At 45.8% G+C, this 18696-nt stretch overlaps 2 protein-coding genes across 2 annotated transcripts in view; one reads left to right on the forward strand and one right to left on the reverse strand.

The window, feature by feature from the left end:
- ANTXRL (ANTXR like) overlaps window positions 1-1060 on the reverse strand; it is an 84004-nt gene extending 82944 nt beyond the window's left edge. The window contains exon 1 of the mRNA XM_083146041.1: window positions 866-1060. Coding sequence (XP_083002167.1) covers window positions 866-987 — 122 coding nt within the window. The 5' untranslated portion in view covers window positions 988-1060. The remainder of the gene's footprint in view (window positions 1-865) is intronic.
- The window catches only part of ZNF488 (zinc finger protein 488), a 73188-nt gene that overhangs the window by 23737 nt on the left and 30755 nt on the right, over window positions 1-18696 (forward strand). The window lies entirely within an intron of this gene.

Here is an 18696-nt window from a genome sequence, read left to right on the forward strand (position 1 = left end):
CTGAGTCTAACATCTGTGCGCCTGCACTCACTCCTATTGAATAACATTGCACTATACATAATGGAAGTCTCAGGAGATCTTCCTTGGGTGGTTACTGTTGCTCTACGCATAGACCTCAGCAATGACCAGAATCTGCTTTTCTGTTTGCGCTTTATCATGTCTTGTATGTGAGACCTATATCTGGGAAGTCGTTGCTAGGTCGACACGAAGGCTGTCGACAACCGATATCCAGGGGGGGGGGTTGTTGCTATGGGCAACCAATCTGAACCTACTTCTTATTTAGCACCTTCAGATTATAGATATCCAAACCATGACTTCTATATCTATGCTACATGTCCCAGGTTACTGTATTGGACCTCTACTGCACTCTGTGACATCACAACCTAGGTCTCTCGCAGCCTACTGTGTATCCTTATATATTTCTATCATATATAACTTGTGCCCGTTCTCAGTGCCACTTTAATAATGAAGTGCCAGGAAGCAATTAATTGCAGGAACAGCCACAAGAAGCGTCCGATGAAGAAAGAGAACAAGCAAACTTTTTAGACAGTTTCTTGGTTGAAGTTAAATATTATGTGCACACATTGCAAACGGTATTGAGAACATAGTTATATTGTCCATAGAACAAACTGGCCATGTGCAAATTATCAGTATACAGATGCTAGGAGCGATATCACTTTAAGCTTGTGAATGACACGTGTTTATTGGTTCCTGCAAGGGTAATATGCAGAATATTACATCTGGAGCCAGCACTCAAGTTTGTTACACTTTCTCCTACTCTCATCCCATGTCTTGCGAACTCTGCCTTTGTTGTGTCTTGCTGTTTGCACGCCTTCCCCTCACACTCACTCGCTCCGCCACTCACTTGTCAAGGATGAAGTACAGATCAAATGCCCCATCGCAGGATCTCTGCTCCTCATTCTCCTGAGCCTGGCACAAGAGGGGCAGCAGGAGGGCCACAAAGGCGAGCAGGATCCTTGTCTTCATGGCCCAGCAGTTTCCCTGTGTCTCTTCATCCAGGACTGAGGGAGAGAGGAGGAGGAGGAGAGGGGGTAGCAGGCAGGGGTGGGAAGGAGGGATGGTGGAGGAAGAGGATGTAAGGGAGGAGAAGAGGAATGTCTATGCAGCTCAAACCCCAGAGGGTGGAGAGGATATTAACTCATTCACTACAAAGAGACAGCGATACTCTGTGCTTTACAGCTTAGGACAGTCGCCTGTGGGGGGAATAGCGAAAAACCAACAGGAAGAACTTTATTGTAGACAGGGAACTTTATTAAATGAAGGAGTCACATCGTCATTATTATCAGCCAGCAGATTGTTTAAGTGCTTTACAGGGAATGTGAATCAATTCACAGAAGTCCCTGCCCTAGTGGATCTTGGCAGTGTAAATGCTCTAGTACCACACAGGCACAAACTTAGCACTATGTCCTCAGGTTGTGGGAGCAAACATAGGAAGCCATGCCCACAGACAAGGCCCAGCTGGAATAGAACCCAGAGACTTAGCACAGAGAGCAGCAATGCTGACTGTTCTGCCGCTGTGCCCCCCGAAAGCTGGCTACATGTTAGATGATGTGTACCCAGTCTGACATCACTACCAACGGGATCCGGCATGCTGCAAGTGCATACACAATTGCAAATTCCAGGTGCGATGGCGTGTCATCACTTAAGGCCCCCATCCGCAAGTCCGACTTGTCTGAGGTACAAGTCGGACCTGATTTCTAATGAACTTCCGCAGCAGCTCCCCTGGTGGGCTGTATCCGATTTTGTGCCATTTTCACATGCGATTTATCCGGTCCGTCAGAATTTGGTGAAAAGTGGACAAATCGCACAGTGCATCGGCACCTTTACGACATGCCCCATCAGCCCTGTAGCAGTGTCAGAAGCTGATTGGCTGGTGGTTTGTTATTCTCCATTTTATCACTTTTCAAGCTTAGTACATCTGGCCCTAGATGATGTACCCGATATGTCAATCTTCATTGATGTTACAAATAAATGAAAACCAATCTAAATCAATTTGGTTGATTCAAGACTGAGTAGCGTAGTTTTCCCATGGCATGCATAGGACCTGTTCTACATATGTGCAGGATCGGTCCTGCGATTACATAATAGTTTTGCAAATGCCTCTGCCTGACAGGCAGGTAGGGGTGTTCGGGGGGAGGGACGTGCCAGAATCAGGGAAAGAGTTTTACTTATTTCCCAGGAGTGGCAAGGCTGAGGTGAGTCCCTTGGGGCCTACTTACTACACACACTTGAATATTAATTACCCTCCAGAGTCCCACAATAAAAGCAGCAGCATTGCTAGAATCGACGGAAAAATGGCCGCCATGCCATTTTTCCGGAGGTCTTGTACTCAGACTCTACTGCATTGGGCAGTGGGACGCTGCAGCCAGCAGTGAGGAGGGTCCCTGAATGATGGAGGCTGTACACGGGCCTCCTCCTCTCTTAAAGCTCCACTGAAAGGAGCGTCACAATGTTCCTCTAGAACTGCGCTGCGATCGCAGGTTTAAGTGACGTAAATGCTAACAACATGGTATGCTCCTCCTCCTGCATTTGCATTGCTATGGATCACATATGCTAAGCTTCTGAGAGCAGCTTATCATGTGCAATCCATTCTGAACCAGGCCCTTTATTATTAAACATAATTGTCTAATCTTTCCAGCAGAATATCTGGAAAATGTGTTTTTTATGTTTTCTCAAAATGTAAAAAAAAAAAAAAAAGACTCCCCATGGTACCTGCTCATTGTCACAACCATTCTCCGGCCGCCAAGTCTGATGCTTCTGCTCCCATTAAAAATGTTCTGTCCAAAATGGCCACGGACTCATCTAGCAATAATTGTCTCCTGTGAGGTGGTGGCCATTTTGGGAGGGACATTTTCAGTGGGAGCAGGCATGATGGGTCCGCAGACAAGTATCTGAAGGTCCAGACATGGTTGTAGCAATATCCCCTGCAGGCCGTCAGCTCCCACAAGCCACTCAGCATCACCAAACCACCACAGGGTGGCTATTGCTATGCCACTGTGTGAATGCAGGATTGCACGCTCATGTGGGTCGCAAACAAGATCTTTTCGAGGCATTATCATAATCATATGCGTCAATGCAGTGTATTGAAGGATGGAATGAGGTATTGTTCCATCATTAATTACATCTCATAGTGTGTACGGGCAATATTGCATGATCTGGGGCAAAGGGAATTCATCCTGACCATCTGCAATATTGCTCTAGTATGTACCCTGCCTAATGGCCTGATTTAAACTTATTTGTCTTAGCGAATTCACAAATTGAGCAATTATGGAATGACAGCGCATGCATACGTATGCACTAGGGTGGCCAATCCCGGGATCGGCGGGATCCCGGGATTTGGCCCCCAAAACGCCGGGATTTCAATCCTGGGATTGGAATTTCCAATCCCGGGATTTCGTGATTAAACTGCGCATGCGCAGTTTAATGCCGGGCAGTGTCTGAGCACTCAGACACTGCCCGGCTTCTCCCATACCCCGCAGTGCGCAGCGTGACGAGGTCACGCTGCGAGGTCACGCTGCACAGGGCACAGCCGCACATCCGCCTCGGCCACCGAATCGCCCGCCCACCCAGCGCTCTCGGCCACCCGCCCGCCCACCCAGCGCTCTCGGCCACCCGCCCAGCGCTCTCGACCACCCGCCCACCCAGCGCTCTCGGCCACCCGCCCAGCGCTCCCTGCCACCAAGCCCTCCCACCCAGCACTCCCTGCCACCCCGCCTTCCTACCCGCCCATTCAGCAACCCAGCTCCCGGCTGCACCAGAGACCAGGCTACCGGCCGCCCGCTCCACAAATGTAAGCAAATATGCGGGCAGCCAGGGTGTTTTTTATTATTAAAGAAGCCAATCCCGGGATCCCGGGAATCCCGGGATTGAGCATTTTTCAATCCCGAATCCCGGGATTGAAAAAATGCCCCGGGATTGGCATCCCTAGTATGCACTGTGCATGCATGAGGGTGAATAGCGGAACAAAATGCTTATAGAGCTTGAACGACAGGAGAATGGCATTTGGTAACCAGCCATTTTCTGGGAGTGTCAGAAAAAACACAGGCAAGCCCATGCGTTTTAGAGGAGGGTCTGTGACGTCAACAACGTCTGTGACATCATCGATGACCACTCTTACCCTGTCTACACAGATGACAAAAACATTTGATGGTTCCGAAATTGCATATGGATTTGTGAGGGGATAGCGATTAGCAATCCCTTCGCAATTCTCTCACAATTTAGCATGGGGCGTTTCCTTCCCGTCTTGCTGGTAGCTTTTCCTCGCAGGCCACTGCAAATTCTCTAGTTAGCAGGCAAATCTGAATCAGGCCCTAAGTCAGAACCCAGCCAGAGTGACATCTTACCATGTGCATTCCTGCAAATTCATGTGCATGACTTGTGAACATTTTGCAGCCCTACAATTGGCAGCAAATCCATTTGCAAGACGCTCACCATCAAATGATGTTTTCCAGTGTGCGCAGTGTTTGCATAGCCCAGGACTTACTAACCGGCTGCGACAGAAACAGGCAGTTTGGGGCTGGAGATAAAGTCACATTGTCATGACTCAGGGTTTGAGACATACTTACCTCCGTTCCAGGTGCCTGGTCAGGCTCGCTCAGAGACTATCATCCAGGTCAGTGCTGCGGCGTCCCAGTGTCTGGCTGGCGCCGGGTGCGCACGGTTAGCGTCTCCCACAATATCATCTCAGCGGGCACCACTTAACACAGCCTGTGGCCCTGTTGCTCACAAATGCCCAGCACTGGGCTTGCTCTCTGTTACAGGCCTCAGGCCTTTCTACATGCACACCAAACATGGTTTGTGTCTCCAACATGGGAGCGGCCATATTGGTTTGACTCCCAGGAGTTCACCAGCCAATCCGGGAATGGTTATTCTGACATCATCCTGCAACGGCCACAGGCTCTGCTTATGTATACCCTGAGACAGGAGCCAGAAGTCAGTCAGTACAATTATGTCCTATGAGTAGCAGCACTTCTAGCTCTCATTACTAATTCAGCACCTGCAGCATTCCACTCCACCAGCATCCTGACTCCCTCCAGTTTCCAGTCCGGGACATTGCATCCACTGTTAGAATACCTGGTTTTCTGATTGTCTTCTACACCTGCTGGTCTATCTGGTCTATCTACTGCTATTGGTACCTGCATTGCTACATCCTCACTACAGCTGTAAAGTCACCAGTCAGAGAGACAAACATCAATATCAGCACTAAATACAGATACCTGCTGTTGCTGTTATCATCATCGGTGAACCTCTCCTGTGACAACCATACTGATACCCAGTGCATACTTACCTGCAGTGACCTCATTCAGCAGCTCTCGTCATTATTCTACTTAACCTGAGTCTATGCATACTTACCAGTTATTCCCTGGCTCCAATGTTCCCTCTAATTTTACGAAGGCTGTGTGCGGCAAAAGATTTTGGCTGTGCAACTTTGGAAGGAAATTTTCATTTTTGTGCGTCACTTATATATAACTGGAAAATTACGTTCAGCATTTGTGTTAACTTTACTTCAAAATGATATTAAACATTTAAACATTCAAAACACAGCACACAATGTAGTTATTGGGTGAAACACACATTAATTGAGTCCACAACTGCAAAAAGGGACCACTGCTGCTTTGTGCGCTCAGTTGTAATGTCTGTGCGCACGCTCGTCGAGTTGTGTGCGCGCGCACGTGCGCACAGCTTAGAGGGAACACTGCCTGGCTCATCCCGTCTTCCAGAGACTCTACCTTCCCCAGTGAGGGGTTCCTGCACAGATTTTTAGTTATATCTATACAGTCTAAGTTTATTAAAGAACCTAGCTTGGATCTATGGATCCACCCTCACGACAGGATCAAAGTCTAGCTAGCCGTCCATGTCGAGCATCTGGAGGTCACTCAAGGACAGGTTTACCAGGCACTTCAAGAGCTGTCATTGTAGCTGGATACAATCTAGACTGGCTTGCAAGGAGTTCATGGTACTGGAGCTTCATCAGCTCATAAAGAGATTAAATACCACCAACAACTAACTCCACTTCTCATCTCCAACTGTCCACGCCTGCGAAATTCGATGGGACTCCGAATAAATTAATTTTGAGTTACAGTCCAACTACTTCCCATCCTATCGCACCAAAGTGGCCTTTGTTATATCCCTGCTATCAGCTTCTGCCGTGAACTGGGCATCACCCCTCTGTGAGAAGTCTGACGTGATGTTGGCCGACTATCAGAAATTTATACCGGCCTTCCGTCTCATTTTAATGAACCTGGGTGAATCATGTCGGCCACCACAGATATCCTTTGTGTACGGCAGGGAACCAGAATGGTGGGACAGTATCTCGTACTGTAATTCTGCCATCCAAGTTACCCTGGAATGATGAAGCATGACCTGCGCTTCAGAGAGAGAGCTCAAGAAAGAGGGCGGTCTATATCCAACAGATTGATACCGATGCCCAAATCATCTCCCTTTCCACAAGGCGATGAACTGATGCAGATCAACTGGTTCAAATTAACCCCAGAGGAATGTAGATGTCATCATTATTAAATCCTCTCCAACTATTAACGATTGCATACTTCAAGTGTCCTTACAAGTGAAGCAACACTTCAGAGACTTCCCAGCACTTCTGGACTCAGGAGCAGCTGAAAATGTCATTATCGCGGAGATGGTCAGATGCTGGTCTTTCCCCACAGATACCTGTATATCTTACTGCTTTAGATGGTAGCCGAATACAGGGTGGATCTGTTACTTTACAAACTCAACCCCTCTCCCTGTGGGTTGGAGTTCTTCATTTTGAACATATTCAGTTCTTCGTTATTCCAAAGGCATCTCACCCCATAGTCCTAGGGCTACCATGGCTTTGGCTGCACAACCCCAAAATTTACTGGATCATGTCCCAAGTCCTGTCATGGGGCTTCTCTTGCTCTGAGATCTGTCTGCAAACAGTGGTACTCACATGCCAACTTGTTGTCAAGTTACCTGAAGGCCTGCCAGTACCCTATGCCGAGTTTGACAATGTCTTCAGTAAAGCAGCAGCCGATGTTTTGCCACCTCATTGTCCTTGGGACTGTCCACTTGACCTTATCCCTGGCCAAAATCCTCCCAGGGATCGAATCTATCCTTTATCATTGCCTGAGACACAAGCCATGTCAGAGTATATTAAGGAAAACCTGACTAAGGTTTTTATCCGTCCATCCTCTTTACCGGCAGGTGCCAGGTTCAAGAAAAAAAGATGGTGGCTTAAGGCCCTGCATCGACTACAGAGGACTCAATGATATCACAGTAAACAATCGCTATCCTCTACCTGCTGTAACGCCATGTTGTAATATATTTAGATGATATCCTGATATTTTCCAACACTCTTCCGGAACATCATATCATGGTGAAAGAAGTACTATCACGTCTTTGGGTCAACCATCTCTACTGCAACCTCGAAAAGTGTGTGTTCGAGGTTAGGACAATCCCCTTCCTCGGCTATATCGTTTCAGGTTCAGGTCTGGAGATGGATCCTTCCAAAGTAAAAGGCATTCAGGAATGGCCTTTTCTGCATACATTCCGAGGGGTATAAAGATTCCTTGTCTTTGCCAACTACTATAGGAAATTTATCAGAGACTTTTTGACTATTGTAGCCTCCATCACAAGGGGTGAGTGTTCTAATTGGTCTTCTAATTGGTCAGATGCCATTAAAGCATTTCACAGGTTTAAAGAAAAATTTATCTCAACTCCTGTTCTCAATCAACAAGATGTCTCCCTACCATTTACAGCAGAAGTAGATGCATCTTCCATAGGGGTCGGAGCAGTGCTCTCTCAAAAGGGTCCTGACGGTCATCTACATCCATGCAGTTTCTTTTCCCGGTGATTCTCACCTGCCGAATAGAAGTACAGTCTCTGCTGGAAGGAGCCACCCACGTCATTAATATCATCACCGATCACAAGAATCTATTATACCTGAAATCACATTGCCTCAATCCTCACCAGGCAAGATGGGCCTTGTTCTCTTCGCAATTCAAGTTTAAGTTGACCTTCTGTCCAGGAGTAAATAACCAAAAAGCTGATGCCTAATCCAGTGCATGGGAACAAATCCAGTATGACAGAGAAACGTACTATCATTGATCCTGTAGCATTCACAGTAGTAGACGTGAATCCTATACCTCCACCTGGGAGGTCATTCGTCAAACCTGCTCTACGGAAAAGAATCCTTCATGGGGCACTTAATTCTAAATTCTCCAGTCATTCCGGAATCCAAAAGTCTTGTGAGTTCCTGGCTAGGTCTTATTGGTGGCCTTCATTAAAGTAAGATGTCAAAGAGTATATTGCATCTTGTCCCAAGTGTGCCCAACATAAGATTCGTCGCCAAGCTCCAATGGGTCAACTCATGCCACTAGCCACTTATAGTCCGTGGACATACTTGTCCATGGACTTTATTACTGGTGGTCGTTGATCGGTTCTCAAAGATGGCACATTCCGCTTTCTGGACTTCCATCAGCATTGAAATTAGCCGCATTGTTTGTCAAAGAAATCTTCACAATTCATGGACTTCCTCTAATTAGCCGCATTGTTTGTCAAAGAAATCTTCACAATTCATGGACTTCCTCTAGAGATAATTTTCGACCGAGGTGTACAATTCGTGGCCAAAGAGGGCTGGAGAGGGTTATATAAAGCACAGCAAGTTCAGCACAACTTCATTACAGCTTATCATCCTCAATCTAACTGTCAAACCGAAAGAGTCAACCAAGATGTAGAAGCCTTTCTTCGTTTGTACATATCATCTTCACAATTGGGTGGATCTTCTACCTTGGGAAGAATTCTGTCACAACAACCAGTACCATACCTCATCTTCTTCCACGCCAATTCTTGTTAATTATGGATTCCATCCTAAAGTGCCAGAATTTCAGGCACTACCAGTCCCAGCAGTAAATTTAACTCTTCAGCAATTTCGGAAAAATGGATGATCCGAGCTTCATTGGTGAAAGGATCCAATAACTACAAAAAATTTGCAGACAGGAAAAGACTGTCTACACCATTGGTCTTCAACCTGTGGCCCTCCAGATGTTGTGAAACGACATGTTCCAACATGCATTGCCACATTTTTCATATAAGAGCATGCCAAAACGGTCAGGGTATGCTGGGACATGTAGTTCCACAACATCTGGAGGGCCACAGGTTGAAGACCTGTGGTCTACACCAACCTTAAAGATTGGATATAGAGTGTGGTTATCCACTCAAAATATAAGACTTAGCGTTTCCTCTATGAAGTTCGCTCCATGCTTTATTGGGCCATTTCCAGTCATACAAGCTATTAACCCAGTGGCTTACAAGCTGAAGTTACCGTTATTTTTGAAGATTCCAAACTCCTTCCACATTTCATTGCTGAAGCCGTTAGTATTGAATCGGTTCCATTCTTAAATACCAAAATCTCCCAAAGTCAGTACTTAGAGAGGAGGTGAGTATGAAGTTTCACAGATCCTAGGTTCTCATATCGGATTAATTGTCTACAATATTTAATCGATTGGAAGGGATATGGACCTGAGGAATGGTATTGGACAAACGCTTCTGAGGTTTCTGCTCCTAAACTCATTAAAGAATTCCATAAGAAATTTTCTCTAAAACCCAGGAAGTGTCCTGGGGCCACTCGTAAAGGAGAGGGTGCTGTCACGACTCAGGGTTTGAGACATACTTACCTCCATTCCAGGTGCCTGGTCAGGCTTGCTCAGAGGCTATCATCCAGGTCAGCGCTGCAATGTCCTGGTGTCTGGCTGGCACCTCTGGCAATGAGTATGTAAACCCCTGGCAACGAGCATGTAATCCAGTGGTAACAATCAAAAAACACAACTAGAAATGAATAAGAAACCCATTGAAACAAGCATGAAACCCCTGGCCGTGAGCAGGTATTCCCTGGCAATGAGCATGAAACCCCCTAGCAACGAGACTGTAACCCCTGGCAATGAGCATGAAACCTCTGGCAACATTTCATGTAACAAACATGTAACTCCTGTCAATGAGTATAGAATAATCCCTGGCAATGAACATTTAGGTAAAATAATAATAATGCATGGGGACACATTTTTTTTTGGACAGTGGGGCGCAAAATTTCTAGCGACTGATGATATACAAAATTACTGATGTTGAAAAAAGACCTACAGTAGGTCCATCAAGTTCAACCTACAGTATAAGGTCTTCTGAGGTGTAAATGCCATGAAAAAGGTGTAGATTACCTTGATAATGTTACTGCCTCTCTATAATAAACCAGGAACCCAAATGGTTATCCCATACCTCCCAAGTGTCACGATTTTTGCAGGACAGTCACGCTCTTTCAGGATGGTCCTACGTGGGGGTGCAGTTGAGAGTCCCCTCTGCTACCCACTGCTGTACTTAGCATTCACTGCAGAGAGGGTTTAGGGGCAGGGCCAACAGCGCTGGCCATGCCCTCAACTGTGGAGAAAATGGAGGGTGTGGCCTCATGGAAGAACTCCCTGACTAGTTGGCCATGCCCCCTCCTCCACTGCCACCAATGTTGTGAGGTATGTTATCCTATTTACTGCTGAGCATTCTATAGCTCCTTATTAATTATATTTATATCCCTGTACTGTATACTATTTTTGTGCTAGAAATGTATAACTTTTTTAAATGTATTCATTGAGCGTACCAACACAACCTTCTCAGGCAGAGTATTCCATAAAGTTCCATAAGTGTTGGGGTATTGCTTTAACCCCTTCCTAGCTTTCAACCTATTGGATTGCCCACCACCTTCCATAGTGAGCTGCACAGAGAAATGATTCCGTTTGGTAAATCTTTACATCGTTCCCACAGTGGCCGAAGCCTTTCACTTCTAAAGCTAACTACTGTGCACCCACACCTATACCTGCAGTGTCCATCTACAGAGGACGGCTCGCTCCCTGCAGAATCTACCAGTGGCTCTCCGTCAACAGGCGTCAGAGCGGGCAGGTGCAGCTTGAGCCGCCTGAACGCTACTTAATATCATTGCTGCCGGACTGCCTTACGGGTATGGGTAAAAACTGGACCAGGACAAGACCGCCGGACCGGACATAAAAATCTGCAGTCTGTCGCTTGTAGCGTCCGGGGGGTGTCCTGTCTCGGGGGGCTGCCTGTGACAACTGTCACCAGGGAGAGGAGGAGGGAGAGAATAAAGCCTCCCTGTATGGTCTGGGCATGTAGCAAAAACCGGAGGGGCCGGACCACAGTGTGAGGCTGTAATCTCCCCTCCCCCATGTCCCTGGTGATAGCTATTACAGGAAACCCCCCCCGGATAAGACACCACCTGGACGATACCCCCCCCCCCCTCGGACCGGACACTACAAGCTCCAGGCTTCAGATTTTGATGTCCGGTCTGGGGTTTAGTCCGGGTCCGGTTTTTACATAGTCCCCTGCCTTACTACTATGATCCACTAAGGTACAGTAGTATCAAATATCTCCAGTCGCGGGGCACATTGCCTGAAAAGGATATTACCAACTGAAAGTCGCTTGATTCAATTTGGACAATTATTATATATATATATCTCCATAAATAACTTCTGCACTACTGGAGCACTTTGGAAAGTTTCTTTTTTTAAATACTAGGTGCTATCATTCAATTAAGCACAAGTCACTTTAATGAAAGGCGGTGTCTACAATTATATAACATTCTGGAGTTGGACTTATTGAATGCTGGGAGAAATGTATTCGTTAGGAATTTCCTTACTTATTAATGGCGCTTGTTGATATTATGAATTGTATGGTATTTTTTTAATTTGATCTAATTTGCACTTTTTATTATTTTTATTACTATCTAAACAATTCAATTAAATATTTTTAATAATAAAAATTTGGTAGTTCCAATTGTGTGGTGCTCTCTTATATGTATACATATCATTAGTGAATTAATTGTATATATATTATTCTCATCATTTATTCCATAACGTAACTGCCGCCCTTACTATAAAGAAACCCGTCCTTTGCAGGGAGCAAAACTTCCACTCCTCTACCCTTAATGGGTGACCAGGTTGCCTGTGTACAGACCTGATCACCTGATAGTTCTCTGTACTTACCCTTTATATATTTATATACTGTATACAGATGGAGACGGCCTCATTTTTGCAGGGGCTGGCGATAACATCCCTAGCCCGCGCCAGCGGCCTGCTCTCGCCAGAGTCCCCGCCGCCTCCCCCGCAGCCTTCCCTGGTGCCCCATCCCCCCTATCCCTGCCCATCTCCCTGAAGTGACAGTGGTCGCCAGCGGAGACATTTTGGCGAACCGGCCAAAGAAGAGAGGCGCTCCATCTGTATATAAACATCCTAGCAACTGATGTGTGGCCTTGTGTTTGCATGAAAGTTGACAATTAACTAAACCTGAAATAACGACTCAGAGACTTAGGTTTGGCAGAAACTTTAAAATAATTTATTTGATTGTAGTTGATTAATTAATGGTGACCAAGGAAGAACGACTAATTATTTAAGCACCACCCACAACTATCCTACCTAATCAATAAATATCCTAACAACAAGCGGTATCCGCTCAGCCTTCTACATTGACTGCCCACCCATCCGGGTGGTGTCGCTGTCCCTGACCCGGTGATCCAGCAAAGGCCTAAAGTCAATGAAGGAGAGCACACTGAAAAACAGCTATATACAACGAATCTTCCTTTAACAAAGACCTTAAATTAACTGCCGTTCTTTCCCGCCAAACAGCCAGCGCTACGAAACTCCCACCACATCCGAAAAAATGGGGGGGGGGGGGGCTCAGGGGAAAAAAAGGAAGACGACTCCTCTTCCTGCAGCTCATATCCCCAGCTAACTTTGCCAACCCTACATCCTTATTGGATGCTGAGTCACATGCTTCACTAAGGTCATCACAGCCTTAGATGTTTAACCCACTATATGTCTATTTCAGTCATTCTGTTGTTCTTAATCATATCCCCTTTTAAACGCCTCTTTTCTAAAATAAACATATCTAGCTTGACTAACCTTTCCTCATAGTTCAATGACTTCATACCCCTTATTCATTTAGTTGTTCTTCTCTGAACCTTTTCAAGTTCCAAGATGTTTTTTTGTATGGAGTGGTGCCCATAACTGTACTGATTATTCCAGATTAGGACATACCAACGATTTATACAGTGGCAAGATTACACTATCTTCCCTCACCTCTGTGACCAGTACCATTTTGAGAGGTGTACACCCAACCCTCCAGTTTACTTGAGTCAATCTGTATAGAGTCCACATCCTGGTCTGATTTAATTACCTTACAGAGAATATCATCATCTGCAAAAATGGATACGCTCCTTGTGGGTCCTATACAAGGGATGATTTCAGGGCATTCTCAAATCGATCTGACTAGAATAATTACAAAATCTAGGTAATCGCCGGTCATGGCCAGTGTTATCACCGGAGCACACATTGCTGACACATCACTGTGCAGCATTGTGTGCTGAGCGATACTGAGCGATTACATTGCTCAGATTGCCCAGCAACATCTCCCCATGTGTAGGCCCCTTTAAACCATATCCAAGGTCATTAAAGAATGATTTGTATACATTTGCCAGCTGTAAAGCAATCTTTCTGTGCATATTCTGGTGAAATGAGTAATTCCATTAGGCAATGTATTTTTAGAGGTAATAGTCACGCATCTATTGTAGATGCAGTTTCCAATCAGGGGCACAAGATAAGAGAAAAAATAAAGAGGGGTTTTGCCAGTCGCACTGGAAATATAATGTAATTGCGTTTAGTTGAACTTTCTTATAAGGGATACGAGCATTGGGTCACCAGAAAGTTGTTAGACAGTCATTAGGTCGACACCATTAGGTCGACATGGGTTAGGTCGACAGGGTCATTAGGTTGACAGGGTCATTAGGTCAACATGGGTTAGGTCGACAGTCGAAAGGTCGACATAGGGTTTTTCACTATTTTTTATTGAGCTGACATGTGCCGACAGGCAGTATTTCATGCCCTACCATTCACTAGAGAATGGTGAGAGAATACGAAGCATGGCGAGCACAGCGAGGGGATGCGGTGCACTTTCACCTGTGTCCATGTCGACTGTGTCGACATTTGGGTAAAAAACAGCAAAAAAAAACATGTCAACCCTTTCACTGTCGACCTAACCCATGTCAACCTAATGACCATGTCGACTGTATGACCCTGTCGACCTAACCCATGTCGACCTAGACTCATGTCAACCTTCTTGCATGTCGACCTAGACACATGTTGACCTTCTTGCATGTCCACCTAATGACTGTCTAACAACTTGCTGGTGACCCAATGACCGTATCCCTTATATAAAAAACTATACACAATTAGATTTCCATTACGACATCTGGGAAACTCCAAACCCTAGCTCGTTGGAAAGAGGGACGACTGGGGGTGATTACCACATCTTCATCGAGCACTTCAAGCTGTTCTTCAAGCTTCTTTACAAGTTGCCCAACACTTCACGAAAGTTTCTGCCTTACTGGACTCCAGAGCTGCTGGACACTTTATAACCTTAGATCTTGTTCAACGGTTGAAGTTACCCACCAAGAGTCTCTTAAATCCAGTTTATCTTACCATCGTGGATGGTAGTAAGATTCTCGGAGGCTCTATTCCCCTCAAAACTCTGCCTTTACATTTAAAGGTAGGGATTCTTCATTCAAAACTTTGAAGTTTCCTAGTGATACCCAAATCAAACTCCATTGTCTTGGGCCTTCCTTGGCTCCACCTACATAGCCCCAAGATCAATACCTCCCAGATCACCACTCGGGGCTATGATTGCTATAAGACCTGTATTGAGCAGGTACTGCCTGCTTGAACTTCTACTATCAAATCATCTGATGTGCCCTCTCATCCTTACAAAGACTCTACTGACATTTCTTGCAGAACAAGTTCTGCTGTTTTACCTCCATATCGTCCCTGGGATTATCCCATTAACCTCATTCCTGGAAAAAATCCTCCCAGAGGTTGGACTCATCCACTATTTCTTCCAAAGCCATCCAAGATTGGGCGTTACCTACTACACTTCACAGTGTTCAACGCTTCCTTGGATTTGCGAACTATTACCATAAATTCATCAAGAACGTTTGTACCCTAGTGGCCCCTATTACAGCATTCACCCACAAGGGTGCCAACCCTTCCAAGTGGCCAGATGAAGCCTCTCAAAGCTTTCCATCTTCTCAAAAAGAAGTTTATCTCTATTCCAGTCAAATGTTACCTCGTTTACTTTGATGGTTGATGCCTCCTCCGTGGGAGTTGAAGCGGTATTATCCTAGAAAGGTCTGGACGGTCATCTACATCCCTGTGGTTTCTTTTTCTGCAAATTCTCGCCTGCTGAGTAAATTATGCCATTGGGGACCAAGAACTGCTCACCATTAAATTGGATTTGGAAGAATGGCTTTATCTTTTGGAAGGAGCTACTCATGAGATCTGCATTATTACAGGTCATAAGAACCTCCTGTACCTTAAAACCACCCAATTTCTCAACCCACATCAAGCCCGCTGGGCTCCCTTTTTCTCTCATTTCAGATTCAAGCTGTCGTTCTGGAACAGCCAATCATAACGCTGATGTACTCTCACGATCCTGGGAGCAAGATACAGAATGAAATTTGGTAGGTAAACGTGCTATTATTGATCCCATAGCTTTCTACCTATTGAAAGTTTGTTTGGCTCCACCTCTGGGAAGTCATTGTGAAATCATCCCTCTGCAAAAAAATTCTTCTATGGGCTTATGCATCAAGATTTGCTGGCCATTCCGGCATCTAAAGAATCTGTGAGTTCTTTCCAGGTTCTATTGGTGGCCAGCATTAAAAAAAGATGTTCAAGAATTCATTGCTTCGTGCTCTAAATGTGCTCAGCACAAAACACTGCGTCAACCTACTGCCAGACAACTCATCCCATGCTCCATGGACCCATCTGTCCATGGATTTTGTCACCGATTTACCAGAATCATCCAAGTATAATACGATTTGGGTAATTATTGACGATTCACAAATATGGCTCATTTTGTCCCACTCTTCGAAATTCCATCAGCTTCCAAGCTGGCACAATTATTCAATCAAGAGATATTTAGGTTGCATGGACTGCCCCAAGAAATTATTCTCGATTGGGGGGAAGGGGGTTCAATTCATAGCCAGATTCTGGCACAGCCTGTGTTCGCTCTTCAAGTCAAGCTAAAATTCAGCACTACTTATCATCCACAGTTGAACGGCCAGAAAGAAAGACTCAATCAAGATTTAGAGACTTTTTTTACGCTTGTACGTTCCCTCACCCCAAGATGATTGGGTGGAGTTATTACCCTGGGCTGAATTCTGCCACATCAACCAGTTCCACACTTCATCTTCTTTTACACCATTCTTCACTAACTATGGGTTCCACCCCAGAGTTCCCGAATTCCAAACTTTAGTCTACTGAGAGCTTCTGAGAATTATTAAAGGTTTGCAGATCGGAAGCAAAGAGCTATGCCATCTCTGAAACCTGTAAATCATGTGTGGCTTTCCACAAAGAATCTAAGACTTAGAGTTCCTTCAATGAAATTCGCCCCATTAAGGGAATGACCGCTGCCTAGTGAGCCAACCTGAATTGATACACAGAACAAATATGCCAGCCGATGAAGATGCATACTTTTCAATTATCTTCTCCAGGAGAAGTCCAGAGAGGATGGACTGCATGGAACTGCAGCTATTTTACTGGCCTCAGGGCTGTGCACCCTGCACCTGATTCTGGTTGGCTCGGTAAGTTGTGAAAATCACAGTCAGTGACATAGTTTATAACTTGTCTTAAATGATCCCTTTCTTTTGTTTTAATATGGATTTTTAGAAATTTAGCACAAAATTGTGGTAAATACTGTAAACAAGCAGTTATATGTTGAAAAAAAGTAAAAATGAGATACCTACCTTTTGAATAGACTTCTCCATGCAAAGTCAAAAGTGAAAGATCCTACCGCTTGTCGTATCCCTTTGATGTATTGGGCACCGTCCCCCAAAAAATGGGGCTGTTGGGAGTGCCCCCTGCCTGGCGCTGCAGAGCGGGGAATAGATGAGCAAGCATCTATTCCAAGAGGAGAAAGAACGCGGTGGTACACCTTCTACCACCCACCGCTTCTATCCATTGCCCCTTTGGAGATCCATCTACAGGACCACCACATCCAGCTTGGGACCCAACAACAGAAATCCATCTCCAGGTTAGCCCCACCATCTTCAGGCACCTGTGGAGACTCCCCCCCCCCCCCCGGTACACAAGTACAGGACCTCTGACAGAGGTACATCTCCAGGTGTGGCATTCACACCACAGCCACCTGTCCCAGTCAAGTCCCCCCAGGTACCGACCTGAGGACCACTGCCACCCCTCCAAAGAACTGACCTCCCGACTTATCAGGTGAATCACTATCATAGTCACTCTAAAGAGGTCACCCCACGGGGATCCATCTGCCCCTCCATCAACTGGCACACCGGCCTCAGACTCTTCCGGCCATTGGATCTACAATTGTCCCACCTCCCATCCACTGACCTCCCTTGCGGCTCTCCATTTAAACACCCCCAACTGAGTGGACACAACTTCCTCCCCAATCTGCCAACATCCCAAGTAGTGGAACTGTAAACATCGGCTACGTCAAAGTGCATATACCAATTGGACCATAACCCAAGCCTTGAGCCTGGGTGGCTCCACCATCCATCCTGACAGTGAGATTTTATTATTTTGATTTTATACCCGGTATATGTGATTGTCAATCCATTTATTATATGTGTGTTTTTTATAATTAAAACTTTTCATTATACATCCCATGGTGATCATTCCTCCTCAAAAAAGCGCTGTACCACCGCGTTCTTTCTCTTCTTGTTTGTTGGACTAACTACCCACTTTAGCACAGCAGCTGGGATCGGAACCCATACCAGCGCCTGTCTGTCCCCGAGGGGACATCACTTTCACAATCTATTCCAAGAGGCTGGGGCCATGCCCCCATAGTGGCAGAAAAATGGTTACGTGGCCTGCAGCCGCAGCATACCCACGAAACCACACCCACTATGGCACAGGTCGCACCCTTTTTTCAGCCGATTTCTTTAATAAATATGTTGGGAGATATGATAATGCCATATCACACACTGATAAATCAGCTCACAGGGGCCCTTTTACCATAGGATCGCATTTGCAATGCCAGCTGGGTGGGATTTACCACCCAAGATGGCATTGCATTGTGCGATCCTTTCTTCGGAATGTACCTCCCTGCAGGTGCAGGGACAGGGGCTCAGAAAGTAGCCCATCCCCGCAGTCTGCTTCGCCCGATGCTGGGGCGTCTGCACATGTTCCCCCGCCGACCCGCCTACATGGGGGGATACTTAATATTTGCGGTTAATCCTATTGCTATGAGTATGTGATACTTAGGGGTACATTTCCTAAGACAGGAGTTCTATTGAAGATGTGATGTTGCCCATAGCAACCAATCACAATCTACTTGTTATTTATATAGCACCTTCTAGAAGATAATAGATAGAATCTGATTGGTTGCCCGTAGCAACATCTTCAATAGAAAGCCCATCTTAGTAAATAAACCCCTTAGTCACACGTATTTTGGCATCTCCCTATTATTTGTTAGATCTACTCTTTGGGCCAAATTCAGACCAGCCAGCTAAGCAGCATTCTTTCACTGCTTAGTGAGCGAGTGAACGCCTGCCCCCCCCCCCCCCCCCCCCCCCGCCGCCGCTACGCGAATGTCCACGCCTGCATTACACATCCATTCCATTCGCAT

The sequence above is a fragment of the Crinia signifera genome, chromosome 6 (assembly GCF_055691185.1).
Source record: "Crinia signifera chromosome 6, ASM5569118v1, whole genome shotgun sequence".
Lineage (NCBI taxonomy): Eukaryota > Metazoa > Chordata > Amphibia > Anura > Myobatrachidae > Crinia > Crinia signifera.